General features: G+C 38.2%; 1 protein-coding gene across 9 annotated transcripts in view; it reads right to left on the bottom strand.

Moving 5' to 3' along the window:
• Positions 1–10,855, bottom strand: part of SH3TC1 (SH3 domain and tetratricopeptide repeats 1) — a 37,501-nt gene extending 26,646 nt beyond the window's left edge. The window contains exons 1-8 of one of the 9 annotated variants that reach the window (XM_042468183.1): positions 10,723–10,855; positions 10,294–10,447; positions 9,618–9,692; positions 9,126–9,253; positions 7,451–7,556; positions 4,179–4,319; positions 2,274–2,448; positions 832–905 (exon numbers count right to left, since the gene is read on the bottom strand). In XM_042468183.1, the coding sequence (XP_042324117.1) occupies positions 832–905; positions 2,274–2,448; positions 4,179–4,319; positions 7,451–7,556; positions 9,126–9,253; positions 9,618–9,692; positions 10,294–10,396 (802 nt within the window). In that variant the 5' untranslated portion in view covers positions 10,397–10,447; positions 10,723–10,855. Of the gene's footprint in view, positions 1–831; positions 906–2,273; positions 2,449–4,178; positions 4,320–7,450; positions 7,557–9,125; positions 9,254–9,617; positions 9,889–10,293; positions 10,448–10,722 lie in introns of those variants that run through there. The other 8 variants (XM_042468182.1, XM_042468186.1, XM_042468178.1 and 5 more) reach the window with 8 other exon arrangements.
• Between the last annotated feature and the right edge of the window lie 4,846 nt (positions 10,856–15,701).

The raw sequence follows: 15,701 nt of genomic DNA, 5'->3' as shown, positions 1-15,701 counted from the left end.
GGCCATTGCTCACTGATAAATACAATATGATAAATAATAACGCAGAAGGCTGGTTTTGGAACATGGACGTCACTGCAAGAAGATATTTTCATAAAATGAACATCTTTATAAAAAGCTTTATAAAAAGGGTTCTGCTTTTTGCCCCCAGGTACTTTACTCTAACCTCCAAAGAGGAGTGAACATATATAGCACAGAGTCAGGTTGCTGGAACAAAGAAGGGTCTTTAACAGGATGTCTATTCTCCTGGGCTGAGACCAATAACAATTAAAGTCTCACAACATTTGTGGAAAGCAGAGTATAGTATGAAATAACGTATAATGTTCTGAAACAGAATACAAGCAGAAGCTTCTATATTTGTTGTCCTTATTAATAATAAGGACAAAGAGAAAGTGGAGTTGTTCCTTCCTAACAATTTGCACATTATAATTCCTCAGCTTCACACATATTAGACAGGATGTTGTTGTATTCCTTCAAGTCATTTCCAACTTATGGTGACCCTATCATAGGGTTTTCTTGGCAGGTTTCTTCAAGGTTTGCCATTGCCATCCTGATGCTGAGAGACAGAGTGACTCACCCATGGTCACCCAGTGAGTTGACATGACCAAGCCAGGATTTGAACCTTGGTCTTCAGAGTCATAGTTCAACACTCAAACCACTATACCATGCTGGCTCCCAATATTAGACATATATATTCACATATGAAATTTATAGTGTGGTAGCAGGACACTTTTAGCATCTGCATGCTATCTGTGAAGGCATTTCTTCAATTCAGTGAAGCTGAGATTGATTAATAAAATTATTAGCACCTCCATTTCAACAGCAGCTACTTACCTATTTCATCAATGACATCAGGTTCATTTATGCTGGCAAAATCAATAGGGTCTGCATTTGTTTTAAGAAACCATCTAAATAGGAAAATTCAAGGAATTCGCTTAATACAACTGATGTCAACAACATTACCTCATATCACTCCAAGACTTATTTCTGTAAATGGTTATATTTGTTTTAACAGAAGCATAAATGACTGGAAAGCAGAGAACTACAGAGTACATTAATTCATTTTCCTGATGATGTAACACACCATTGTTCAGTGCAAGCTGTAAATACAATGGAAAATGGAAAGGAAAGAAGGAGGGTGTTTTAAACTCACAAAAATATTTTCCATCTTTTCTTTTTTGTAACTAAATGCAGTCACTTGGGCCACCTTCCTAAACAGAGTTAAAGCACTTTTAACAGCATCAATAGATTGTTTTTGAGGGTTAAAAAAACCCTTCCCATATCACATCTCAGTAACTCCTGCAAAAGGGGAAGTAGTTTTGTTGGCTGTTCATATATAATCACACTGCTATGCTAAATTTGGGTTTGTGAGAGAGCTATGCTAAAATATTCATTGCGAAATGTAACACACTGCTTCCATAATATTCAAGCGACTGGCTGAATCCTTAAGAATCATTACATATAAGCACTCTTTCTTCTAAATGAAAAATGACACATCATGTTTTAGAATACTTCCTATTTCATCACGAGATGGAAATCAATGATAAGGATGTTGAAAACACTTCATCAATGAATTCAAGTCAATGAATTCAAAGTCTCTCCTTTGGAGCTTTTAAAAAGAGGCTGGATGGCCATCTATCGGGCGTGCTTTGATTCTATGTTCCTGCATGGCAGGGGGGTTGAACTGGATGGCCCTTGTGGTCTTTTCTAACATGATTCCATGATTAATGCTCAAAGGGGTGGCAGGAATATGCTTGCACACTATGCAGCTGGGTACTACACCCAGTGGAGTCTGTGCATTTGTTGCGAGTGTGAATTTAGGCCCCTTTTATATTGCCACTGAATATGTTGCAACATGCATTATATGGCCAATGCCAATGCACAGAATATGATGACACAGCTAGTGCGCATGATCCAACTATTCCCTTGCCACATTCATTCAAGATGGGAGGAGTCATGTGCCTTCTGAACAACCTCATTGCTGCACACAAATTAATTTTTTCCCTACAATAAATTTGCTTTAAATTGAAGGGTGGAAAATCCATTTACTTTCTTTTCATTTGCAGCTCTGTTTAGCATACATCCTGAGACACTGCATTGTCTTTTTATTTACAGCAAGAATTATTCTCACCTTAAAAAAAATCTAAATAATAACCATTCAGAACTAGAAAAACTTTAGTTTGTTATGGAAAAGTCATTCAATGTTATGAATGAAAAAAAATGTATATACATGGGCAGAGCAAAGGAGAGAACAACAATTAAACCCAGGTACCTACTGATGAAAAGCAACCAGGGGCTCTGGAAAACTTTCAGCAGGATCATTCCAAGTGACTGATTCTAGGCTTCTTTCAGTAGTAGATGACTTAAGCTGGTGAATTCTGATTGCTCTTCTGTCATCAGCAGCTCCTCCTTCATTTACAACATGTTCAGGATGAAATACAAAGAATGTACCTTAAGGGGGTGGAAAACCCACATATTAAATAGGTCTAGTATTCTGAAGCTAATAGGAAGAGAGTCAATTTATTTGAAATGTAGTGCTCAAGGAGTTCTGCAAGTACCATGCACTGCCAAAATGACACTTTCCAGTTAACTGTGATAATTTTAAATTCATTTTAAAATACCCAGATATCTAATGGATAGGAAAATGCATACCAAGAATGTAAAAATTATACAACAAAAACCGAGAACACCTGTTCCACCAAGTGATGAAACCATAATAGTTATTTGAATAGTTGCAGTCATTTCTATAAACTAGAGAAGAAGCCTACCTAAAGATCAAAATTCCAAGCCTCTTCCCAAAAGTATTCTCTGCCTGTTCATATTATCAATTTCTACTTCTACAATTCCACAAGGCTTGTTTCTGAACATTTTGTGTTGCCTTTTACATTTTATGCTGATGTGTTCTCACTTGTTTGTCTTTAAGTGGAAAAATGTAACACTATTTTTTCATATTTTTTGTGGGTTTTTCAGTCTACGAAGCCATGTTATAGAAGAGTTTGTTCCTGATGTTTCGCCAGCAGCTGTGGCTGGCATCTTCAGAAAATGGCCTCATGGCCTGAAAAACCCACAAAAAGCTATGGATGCCAGCTGTGAAAGCCTTCAACATCACTATTTTTTTCATGTTAGCCACCCTGACAGGAAACAATCTTATTTTAAGAGTCAAATATAAATGACTAAAACATGCTAAACAAAATGAGACTTTAGTCTCTTCCCTATTAGTTAATTTACAATACATTAAATCTCATTTCCTCTCCTTATACATGTTTATTAACAGCTGTTCATTTCCACAGTACATTCTCCTAATCTCTCCACTATTTCATTTTAGAGGTACCTTCTGTCCAAAATATGTCAATACATTTTTGATGAATAACCATTATTTTTTAAAAATGTAATTAGGCATTATCTTTTTTTAAAATCAATTCAAAACACTTGTTGTTTAAAATACCTGCCCATTGGTAAGATTCTATTTTTTAGTTATTTTGTTATTATCTTTACAAAACTACAACTAAAAATAAAAATTCCAAGAATTCCAAATTTCAATCCAGATCTTGCATTTGAAAAGATGCAAACATTACTAATTAAACTAAAGCAATAATCCCATGCCATGAGTCATTATATTATTTCAAAAAAGGAGGTTTTTTATGTCTTTCTTATAGGTAATGTTACAATAGATAAGAGATTACTTTCAAACTCTGGAAATAACAATTAATAACCCTGGATTTTTCTTGATAATTTTAAATTGGGCCATTCACATGTATAAACTGTGTATTCATTAAAACTTTGATTTTTCTTCATCATAGCTTTACTAATAATGTTAACCACCCTCTTAATACTGACATATTGTGGCCTGGATAAAGGAAAGAAATCCATTAAAAGAATTTTTTTCATCCCCTCACCCTTTTTTAAATAGTTGGATCTGAAGAATAAGATTTAGGGAGTAGCATAAGGAAATGAAAAATGCTGAAAATCAGGCAGAGGTACTTTGTGCAGCTTGAGGAAGCAGAATCAAACCTAGACATTGAAGGTGGGGTGAGTACAGAATGTAGGAGGTATATAATACTACAATATTTTATGTCCCACTTCCAATACATAAACATGCCAAAACATTTGTTTCAGAAGAACTCCATAGAATCCAGTGGATATTCAAATTTTCAGGCAACTGTATGTATAAATCCAGTTACCTTCTTGAACTAAGAGATCTCGATATATCCTATCAAGACAGTCTTCATTTAGATGTACATCAATTCCAACTGCTTCCTCTGATGAAGAAAGCCAAAAATGGTCATCCAGTAGTAGATTCTCCAGACAATGATTTAAAAAACCTGTCAAAGAGATTTTTTTTCATCAAAACCCAATTATTTAATCTATTATTTTAGAAAGTTTGTAAGTCAACAGATATCCTATTAGTAGTACACATTAGTGAGAGCTATGTGGGCAATTGTTTGAGTCCTGGACTATGACTCTGGAGAGCAGGATTCAATTCTCCACTCAGCCATGGAAACCCACTGGTGACCTTGGGTGAGTCACATACTCTTAGCTCCAGAAAACCTTGTGATAGGGTCACCATAGATTGTAAACTGCTTGAAGGCATACAACAACAGCATCAACCATAAGATTTGGTTTAGATTCTGATTTGAGATTTGGAAATTAGCCTAATTCACTTTGGACTATTTTAGAGACAGTTCAAGATGACTTGCATCTGAATTCAAATCATGATCTGATTTTGAAACTGAAATCTTCATGTATCCTCTTGTCTATCATCAGAAATCAATCAACAAATAATAACTCTATTATACTAGAATTGGATGAAATTTTCACAGGCAGTAATTCCATGAAAAGCCAGCATTATGTAGTGGTTTCAATGTTGGACCGTGACTCTGGAGACCAAGGTTTGAATTCCCAGTCGGTCATGGAAGCCCATGTGGAAACCCACTATCCCAGCCTCAGAGGAAGGCAAAGGCAAACCCCCTCTAAACAAATCTTGCCAAGAAAACTCCATGATAGTTTCACCTCTGGGTCACCTCAAGTCAGAAACAATTTGAAGGCACACAACAACAACAATAACAACAAAGTCGCTCCGTATGAGGAGGCTGCAAATGGCAAATATCTGACAAATTGATGCAAGGTTTTTTAGTGTGCTATGTGCCTTTAAATTCTGATCTTTTAAAAATAAGAATAGTCACTAACTTTAAAAAAAACTGCTGGCAGAATTTGATGGACTATGCAGAGATAGCTGTTCTTTCTGGGAGGAATCAAACTTGACAGATTTCAGATTAACACAGGGATCTTTGTACAGGATTAGCCCTTATCTGGTAATCAAGCACGACGAGCATCTCAGTTTCCATGGGGAACTATGGTGGGAGAGGGACCTCTCTCATAGCAACTTGAAGACCAACACATCTCTTAAGGTAAAAGCCAGATGTCCACAATCTTTCTGCACCCATGGGGCACATTTAGAACTGTGATAATGTAACCTCTCAAAGGAGTGCACCTACTACCAATGCACTGTTGTTGTCTGTTACAGGGGGGAAAGTTGTTGACTATTGCCCAATAAAACTGGTGAGCAGTGAATAGGGTCACAGAGGTGGAATCAACGGATATCAGGTAAAAAACTATCTTGGACATCTATGAAAAAGCTATAAAAGAGTTTATATATATATTTTAAAAAGCATGGTTTAATGGGAGGAAGAAAATAGCAAGATTTGATGGGGGTTCTTGGAACTCTCCTTACAATGTAGTGTTTAAACTTTAAGATTTGCTCCTTAAATAATCCCACAGGCCATGTTACTGGTAGAAGTAACATTATTAAAAGGGCAAAACTGTTTCCAATTTACCATTTTCCCCTGGTTTTGGGGAAGTGGAAGAATCAGTGCAGGTGTGTGGCCTGCAAAGACTTAATTAAGGCATAGCAAAAATGGCTCATGGATGTTCATATGTTCTGCCCTGCATAAACCCATATCACTCCTGGGTGACTGGGATGTCACATTTAAGTCAAAGGGAAGGAAACCTTGGGCAAAATGGAGGCAAACAGAAGTGCTTGACACCTTCAGTGTTTGAAAGGAGGTAGGGAGTTAAAGTTTACAGTGCTCTTGAAGAACAGTAAGAATAGACACACTGGATTCTGGGGCTCTATTGTCAAGTCATCATTGCCTCCTCCACTCCACAAGCCTTCTGCTCTCTGCTGCTGCCATACTCCCTCAATCTCACCCACACATTCAGCTTTCAAGATGTATGATTTAAGAATAAAAAGAAAGGAAAAGCTTTGCTTGCACTGAGTTTTCCTGACTGTTTTTTAAGAGGGCTTCCTCAGACCTGTAAAATGCAACCAGTCTAGTATAGCCTGACATTCTGAACCCTGACTAGTCCTTTCACACTACAAAGTTACAACACTGTGGTTCTACATTAACTGCCAGGGTCCCATGCTACGAAATCCTGAGATTTGCAGTTTGGGGAGAGGTATTTAAAATTCTCGGTCAAAGATGTCTGCAGCTTTGCCAAACTACAGATCTCAGGATTCCATAGGATTTAATCACATAAGTTACAGTGGAAGCACGGCACTATAATTGTGCAGTGTGAAAGGTCCTGAAATAGCTGGGGGCATGAATGCAGTGCAGAATAGGCTGGTTTGTGGCATTGTTAAGCAAAGAGAAAAGGGACTGTGTGTGGAAGTGATGGTACATTTTAAAAGTATCAGTGTGAAGGGGGTTAATTAGAATGCATGCAGTCCTGATGCCCTATCTGAAGCTATGCATACAGAAAGAAAGCATGTTTCCATGGTGCCCCTTTCCTCTAATTTTGGAAAAGCACTCAACTACTTCGATAAATTACTGTGTATTACAAAAATACACACATTAAAACCATGATTATTAAAGCTCAGACATATTTTGCTCTAGGTAACTCAAAAAATGTATTATCTTATTGAATATTTACACAATAATCTCTGATAGTCACCACAGAAAGAATTCAGATCCAAGACAGTACTATGTCATTCAGCACTACAGCATAAAAGGATGACAACGAACATAGGAAACACAGTTCCTAGAATCCCTAGAGCTCATGCAATACAACAACAGTTAGGGACTCAGGACAGTATAGAAGTTATAGTTTCCTGTTTCCACAAAACAGAATCAAAGGCAGTTCCTAGAAGTCATCCTGCTCTATTCAGTAATTTTGAGAAAAGTGTGTGAGAGAGGGTCAGGATTTCTTAAGAAACTCCAGTGGGCCATATGTATTTGAATCCGGCATAGATCTTGGAAGGTACTTCAGATTATTCTTACATTGTTCCAAGAGATGGACTGTAAAAAATCTGGGGCATAAATCTTCAATTCGGGATTTGTTCTATCATATGCAACATTTGAAATCAGTTTTAAAACATATGCTTGTGAAGCAAATGTGTATTTCTTACTGTTTAGAATCCTATATACAAACGTTCCTATAGAAAGGCATACTTTACCAAGGGAATAATAAGTTATAAACTTCCAGATTTCTTCAAAAGTCCAAAATGTTACCACTATTAGGTGGTCTTCACTGTGAATGGAAAGCATTCTGGCAGAGAGCTCCTAGGAAAGGCAAAAAAATTACCCATTTGGTATTTGATTTATGGAAAGAGCTAGTAACCCACACCTGGGTTTAGAGAAAAGAAAACATGGAACATGGTAAAAGGAAGCAATGCTTCTGAGGAGATTAGCTTTGCTGCCATTTTAAGTATACTCCCAGTACATTGACTTTAGAAACTTCCACATTGATTAAGTAAGATGTCAAGTGAAACATATATGACATTACAAAGTAGATGCACTCTTTTGGTGCATACTACAAATGGAATTTCCACTCTTGTCCAAAATGTATGTGTATTTTTCTATTGCCTTGCTGAAACCCACCAAGGGTGTGTGGATTTGCGTGTGTATACTGGTATATACTGATATATAGTGTCCTAATGTGAACAGATCCATTGAACAACTGGAATTTACAAATGATAACTTACTATTCAATAGCTAATCAGTTGGTCTAATCTAGCTGGGATGAGCAATTATATTTAGACCATAGTGGAATTATGCAACTCTCCAAAGTTGCTGCATAGCAGTTCCCAGCATCTCTTATAATTTGTCATGCTGGCTAGTTTTGCTCAGAGTTGACGTTTAACAATATTTGGTGGACCACACAGGTCTCATCCCTGATATAGCCCTTTGTGATCCAGCACCTGGGAATTGTATCAGGTTAAAACAAATCTATTTTGGATCTTCACTAGCAGTCTAAGAGCAAGAGCACAATCTGAAACCAAAAGTATGGCCAAGATAGATGCATATGTGTGATGGTAAACCTCCAAATAATTTTTTATCTTCAGAGTTGGGACTCCGAAACATTAAAGGATTATCTGCTTGTAAAATGTGATAGATGTTGCTATTTCGGTCTTACTGTAAGGTAAGTGTTGTCAGGTTGACAGGCCTTTTCTTCATGCATCCATAATAAAGGATTACTGCTATTTCAACTATAGGACTAATTTGCCACTTACATCGTGACAGTTTTGTGCTTTTCAGGAAGCAGAGCTAAGGAGATATGATCATGTTTCCAAGGAAAAGGTTGCATTTTTTACAAAGGTAAATAATTTATGTCTCTGCTTTCCGTGGCTGATTGATTTGAACACTGTCTATTCATTCCCCTGCCTGTTCCTGAATCATACAAGGAGCTTAACAAATTTAGCAGGCTCCCCATTTCAGACATTTCATCATGACAATGTGGAAAGTTGCAAAAGACCATGCAGAATAGATGGGGTCAAAACATGCCCCTTCTCTCCTCCCTCAAACAACTGGAATCAAGTAAGAAGGAATAAGTTATAGGGCTATTGGCTTCCTAAGAAAAAATGGGAGCTGAATTGTAATAAAAATACAATTACATTTAACAGTGGTGTCTGATTTTGAAAGCTAAGAATGATCAGCCCTGGTTAGTACTTGGGTGGGAGACCACCAATAAATACTAGGTTCTGTAGGCTATATTTCTTAGTGAGGAACTGGTAAAACCACTTCTGAGTGTTCCCTGCCAAAGAAAACCCTATGAAATTCATGAGGTCACCATAAGTTGACAGGTAATATGAAAGCACATATACAACACACACACACACACACACTACTTACACTAAAAACTACCCTGGCCTTTTGGTTGTCATTCTCCAGAAGACGAAGCTGTCTTCTCAGATATCTCTGCAGTTCAGAGGTAGGAAGCCCAGTTTTACGTTTCACCATTATTATCTTCAGTGATATATCTGAAAATGTGAGTTTTATGAACTATGAATATGAACATGTGAAACTACTTTACATCAGTACTTGGAAAAGGTACTTTGGGGGATATAGCATCTAGAACATCCAGCCAATGCCAGCTTGCCAGGGTTTCTGGAAGTTGTAGGCCAAAATGTAACGTTTACAGGCTCTTTATACTGGTTAAACATGGTTTAATTTTCCTTTCTAGATTGCTATGGTGCTCACACTCACCTGCAATACACAAATATTGGGAGTGAGTGAGGAAAGAACCAAAATATAATTATGAACATTTGTAATTGGGGGAGGAAATTAATACAAAAATGAAACAGAAATAGGAAAAAGGGACTGGAAGATGCCAATAGACCTCACCCTTTTGCTGCTGCTGTTGCTGCTGCTGTGCAATTACTCTGTTCACATATGGCAATGTAGGCACATCCAAACTGCCTGGCAAACATGTACAATAAGAGGCATTATCTCCTGGTAACTCTGTATTTTCTTCCCAATAGGTTCCCTGTTTCCGATTCAAGACGGGGGATGATATAGAGGAATCCTCTCCCTCTGTTACAGCATCACATTCAGAAATACCTGTGCTGAAAGGGTCTTTTCCTGTTGCTACTATGGACTCCATGTGTAGCTAGTGCTAAAGAAAGTGAATGATTACACAAACCATATATTAAAATTCTTCTAGGATAATAATAATAATAATAATAATAATAATAATAATAATAATACTGTTTATTTCTAGCCCGCTTTTCCAAAGATCAAAGTGGGTTACAACATGGTTAGAACTAGTGTAGCCTAATATCAAGGTCCTATTTTAATCTTATCTTTGCTATGAATTGTTCTGGGTAAGCCCTTCTCTCTCAGCGTCACTCTACTGCATCAACTGCTATTTGTTAATAATACTGGCATTTTATATAATAGATTTGGTGTAAGGAATACAACTAGATACTGCATGTAAAATGCTCTGAGCAACTGAAAATGCTACACAAATGTTATTTGAAGGAGGGAAGGGGTTGAAGAGAAAATGCATCCACTAATTTACCCCTTTCTCCAAGCACTTCTCCCATAAAAAATGGTCTCTTGCCAACTCTGTGCAAAGTAGAGCAGATACCACTTTGAGAGCTCACATTTGTAGTCAGATACATAATTCAGCTTCACTCTGTTCACCATCACACTACAACAGCTCTCAGTTTGACCTAGTTAAAGAGGAGAGCATAAAAAGAGTGTGTATAAGGAGAAAGGATTTACTAAACATTTCTTAGTTTTAATAGTCTATGCAGAAATTATTCAACATACATTTACAATCTTTCTCCAAAACAACTATTCTTCAACAGAAAAAAGACACTGATTTGCTCTCATTTTATGTGTTCAATATTCCTATTGAAAGGCTTGCTAGTTGTTCAGTCCATACAATGTCACAAGCCACACAAACAGTAAAATGCAGAAACAAATGTATGGAGGAAACACCTACCTTTTCCACTCTTGCTGGTTTCTAATTTCCACTCCAGCCACATATGGCATACTTTTCTGCTCCTGTCCTAAATGACTGCTGATATGTCCCTTCCTGTTTGAAAGCCTTTCCTGTTGGCTCACATCTAATCTGGACTTTTTAGCTAACACAGCAAGTTGACCATTAACAGACACTGTTAAACTCAGAGCCTTTTTAAAATGTGTCTCCTCACTATTAACATGCTGAAATTCCCTGAACTGCATTTTGTCTTATTGTTATCCTCCTTAATGCTTTTAATTGCAAGAAACACAACATCTCAGAAGCTCCTGTCTGATGTGCATAACTCAGGACTAAATTTTAACAAAACAATTGTTGGGTGCTCAGCTTAAGCCTTCCTGACAGTACCGAAGGCTGTTCTAGTAGGCCTTCCTACAACCCCCAGTTGAGTGTGGTGATCTTGTATTTACTCAGCAGTGAGTTCAAAATCTCCCTCTGTTGTTGCATGTATCTTTTTACTCCCTGAGATTTGTGGTTTAAACCCTGCAATTGAAAAAACTGAATAGTAAAACAGTGGTGCTTGAAGCTTTAACCATGCTAAAGACATTTAAATAGAGAATCAAGCACATGTAATAATATAAATGTGTAATCCAGAGGCATGCAAGCAACACATCAAGGGGCTTTCTTCATCGGGTGGTCTTTCTAGCTCCCAGCTCTCAAACTATATTATATACTGAGTTTTCTATCCAGAAACTGGAATAAAACCTAGGGTGGATTCACTGTACCACTGATACAGAAGCCACCTAACCACTCCTGTTTCTTTCCTTCACATGCAACACACACTCACACATACCATATTGGGAACACACAAGCTAAGAACCATGACACTGGAACACAGTGAGACAGAACAGCAAAGTCTGATAAGTTAGTGATATATATGTAATCAGAGAAAGAAGATTGATGATGAACCCATGAAAGGTTTGCCTTAGAATTGCTATAAGTCAGTAACAACTTGAAGACACACAACAACAAATAACAACAAGGAGTACATTTGAACACTTAAAGCTAGTATACCACTGTGTTTGTTCCCGAAGGTGTCTGGTTTGGCCAAAATGATGCTTGCATCCCAGTTGGAATTACTGTAACTCATACTACATGGGACTGCCTTCAAAATGTTCTAAAACCTCAACTGATCCAAAGAACTGGAGCCAATGATGAGAAGTGCAAAAGGGTTAACACATGTAATAATAAGGACTACGTGACACTTCATTTCAGAATCCCTTAAAACCACCACACAGACTTGCTGACCACTTTGTGTGATGGTGTGTCCTGCTCTCCGCCTGCCTGCACAAGCTCATTCCCTTAACCATGGCTTTTGCAAGTAGTGGCAACTGAGAAACTGTCACGATACTTCAACACAGGGTATCACTTCTGCATCTTGAAGCAGCACCATTTTGGGACAGACTGACTAACTGGAGCAAGGGGTTACAGCACGCAGTAGTACGGGAGAAGTTGGGGCAAAAATTAGTTTTCAAATTTGGGACCTTGCTTAAGCTTTGTGAGCTTTGGCTGGCAGGTTGGAGCTGTGCTGCAGCTCCTGCTTTCTTTCATCAGACAGGCTCCTTGGAAAGAGTCCTTTACGTTGGAGTAGCTCCTGGAGTTAAAATATCTCCCTTTTCCCATCCACCACACCAGTCTCCAGTTCAGAAAATATGGCTTCTATAACCCGCCTTCACATATACCAGATACACCCCTCTTCATTCCAACAAAGAAGAGTTGAGAACCTTCCTCATTGAGAAACTTCTTCCTTTGCACCTGGTCACCTTGGGAGTAGCAACTGAGCAGCTGGCTGAGCAGCAACTGAGAGGCCTCTTGCCTGCACTGGCTTTTGCCACAATGCGAAGGTTTCTTGGTTGCTGCTCAGCCAGCTGTTTAGGTGTTGCTCCCAGGGTGATTGGGTGCAAAGGGACCAGTAATAAAGATTGGCCATTTTGAATTTTCAATAGAACAGTAGACTTAATACAGCGCACTTTCCAGCATACGCTGGAAGCCACGCCAGAAAAACTCTTATTGCGCCCCAGAAGATGTAATGGGGCGTGTGCTGTGGGCACAAGCCCCATCAATTCTAATGGGGCTTGAGCATACACATTTTTTCCTTTATGCGGGGAGGTTCGGAACAGATCCGTGCATAAGGGAAGGATGCTCTGTATCAAGAAATATATACCAGGCAGGGGGGCTAGAGTGGTTGCCCAAGAGGAAAGGGAGCACTAGACCAGTAAGGTTTGGGGATTAAAATTACTGTGGCACTCAGAACTGAACAGAGCCCTTCACCTGATTAAAGTGGAATGGTGTTATTAATTCCCTTGATCTAGGCACTTTACTGTTGATGCATCATACTGTTGACTGATGTTCGCAGCATGTGTGTGTGTGTTCTGCTAAAATCACCAGATCCTTTTCACACGTATTCTTGAGCCAGGTGTCACTCATCCTATCTTTGTACAGTTCACTTTCCCTGCCTAAACATGGTACCTTACAGTATGCAAAGAAATCTTCATCCCGTTGAACATTAGGAGAAAATTTTAACAATAATAACCATTCCACAATAAAACCAATTACTGTATTTTCTGGTGTATAAGACTACTTTTTAACCCAGGAAAATTTTCTCAAAAGTTGGGGGTCGTTTTATACACTGGGTGTCGTCTTATAGGGCTGAAACTTCCAAGCCGGACTGGAGAATCTGCGGTCGCCGCAAATGGTGGGGGAGCTCAAAAGCAGCCGCATACTCTCTGTATGTGGTGACTGTATGAAAGCAGCAAGGGCGGCGCTGTACAAGTACGGTAGAAGAAAATCTTGGAGACAGGGAGGGCTGGGCAGGCAGGGAGAGCTGACCAATCCAAGCAGGCTTTGTATACAACTAGGTTTCCTGCTACGTACCTGCATGTCATAAGCATTTGAATTAAAATTACCATATTGAAATCAAATCTGATGTTTTTTAAATTTTATTTGGTGTGCGTTGGAAGAGGGGTAGTCTTATACGGCAAGTATATCCCAAACTCTATATTTTAACTGGAAAAGTTGGGGGTCGTCCTATGCGCCCAGTCTTATACTCCAGAAAATATGGTAACTAGTTGTGAAGGAACAGGAGGTCAGGCACTATTTCATCAGCTACTCTGTATCTGTATCTGTTTCATCTGTTTAGCATTGCTCTAGATTTCCTGCATTGGGAGGTTTTACTAGATGATCTAAAAACATCCCCACAAACCTATGAAGGTATAGGGTAATAGAAATGAATTAACTACTTGACCACACATTGATCAGTCCGCACTGTTGATTTTGATGTGGGCCAGTGAGTCAAAGTTTTGCCAAAAGAAAAGAATTGTTCCACAGTGATTGGGGAGATAGTCTTGATAGCCTGAATAATAATTAATTAATTTGTTTTATTTATATACCGCTATTCCAAAGATCATAGCGGTGAACAGTAAGTAAGCTAATTAGCAAGTAAGCTAATTTAGAATGAAAATCCCCTTCATTCTAAAAGAGGAGACAAGCAGGGTTTAAGGAAAAGACAATATGAGGAGAGAAGTGGGGAGCTTGACGGTGAGGCATCTTCTCAAGAATACAGGTCGATTTAATAGACTGTGGCGCTTTCAATAGAATCTGCTTTATATTTGTGCATAGTATTAGAACTGCTAAATTCATAGGCATTACACATTAGAACTGCTAAATTCATAGGCAGGGTTGTTCAACTGAGAACACGTTTTATTGAACTCATTGGAGTTGCATGTAAAGGTGATGAATTTATTTAGATATATCGGTATATTGTTTTTGTATTTTATCATCTCTTAGCTTATTATAAAACAAAAATGTACTACTATTAATTTAAACTATTGTATATGTTATCTGATTTTAGTCTAATTTATCCCACTGAATTCATCCACTGAATTTTCTCATATTTTCTCATATTTTACCATGTTTGATGTTAACTGTTTTAATACGGTCAACTGACTAATCAATACATGTTAAACTAACTAGCAAAGTATTATATATCCAGGAGTTTCATCTAAAGGAACGTAAGCTTGCAAACCCCAACTTATCATTGCTGAGGGAAAGTGGGTAGTAATTGTTAGCATACTCTACACGCCTCCCACTAGATTCATAATTTCATAATTACTACCTAGAGTTGTGCATGTTTTGAGTTCATGATGACTTGCGGAAATACACATGCAGGAGTCACATTGACTGGAGGACATGTGTGATACCATTCAGAACAGTTCCTGAAAATTGCCTCCTATGGGATGGATGTGGAACAGAATGGGGCCTTTCGACAGCATCAGCAGTGTTCCAGCGTGCAGTAAAATAGGTGATATCCCCATTCTTTTCCCGTCACAGCCCCTTCCATTCCATTCTAATAACGTTCCCCAGGGCCTTTTGATAAACTTACTAGTTAAAACTAAGACAAAAATGTCTTTGCATTTTCTCTTGAAATTGAATCAAAAGGAAGCAATTGTTAAAGCAAGCAGGAACAATAACCAATACCTTACCTTCTGATGTTGCAGTATCCCCCTTCCTGCCCAAGCATCAAAAGTGTCTGAAATCTAATCAATGCATTGTCACTCTGGTGCCCATCCCTAAAGAGTATAAAATGGGGTATAAATATTTCTTCCAGTCCTAATCACACTGTTCACAGACCAGTATCCCTCTATGTAATCCTCAGGTTAAGTCTGAACAGCACTGTGTTTTCCACAGACCTCTTTTAAAGATTGGTACCTATCACCCTTTTCAACCACAGACACCTCTCTATCCAATCTTTCACATCTTTCTTTTTGATAGCCTTACATGACTCTCAATGCTGTTTCAGTTCTTTTATGTCTGTGTGCAGTCTGGCATATTTCTAAATAAAATTCATTATTTTCTGAAAATTGAAGCCCTTTCTGCTGTTATATTTAATTTCATTTCATTTCAATGCCACCTTTCTCCCTTGAAAGGCGGCTCGCAAATAAAAA

The sequence above is a fragment of the Sceloporus undulatus genome, chromosome 5 (assembly GCF_019175285.1).
Source record: "Sceloporus undulatus isolate JIND9_A2432 ecotype Alabama chromosome 5, SceUnd_v1.1, whole genome shotgun sequence".
Classification (NCBI taxonomy): Eukaryota; Metazoa; Chordata; class Lepidosauria; order Squamata; family Phrynosomatidae; genus Sceloporus; species Sceloporus undulatus.
The sequence above is the reverse complement of the archived record's forward strand: the minus strand, read 5'-3'. Positions and strand labels throughout refer to the sequence as shown.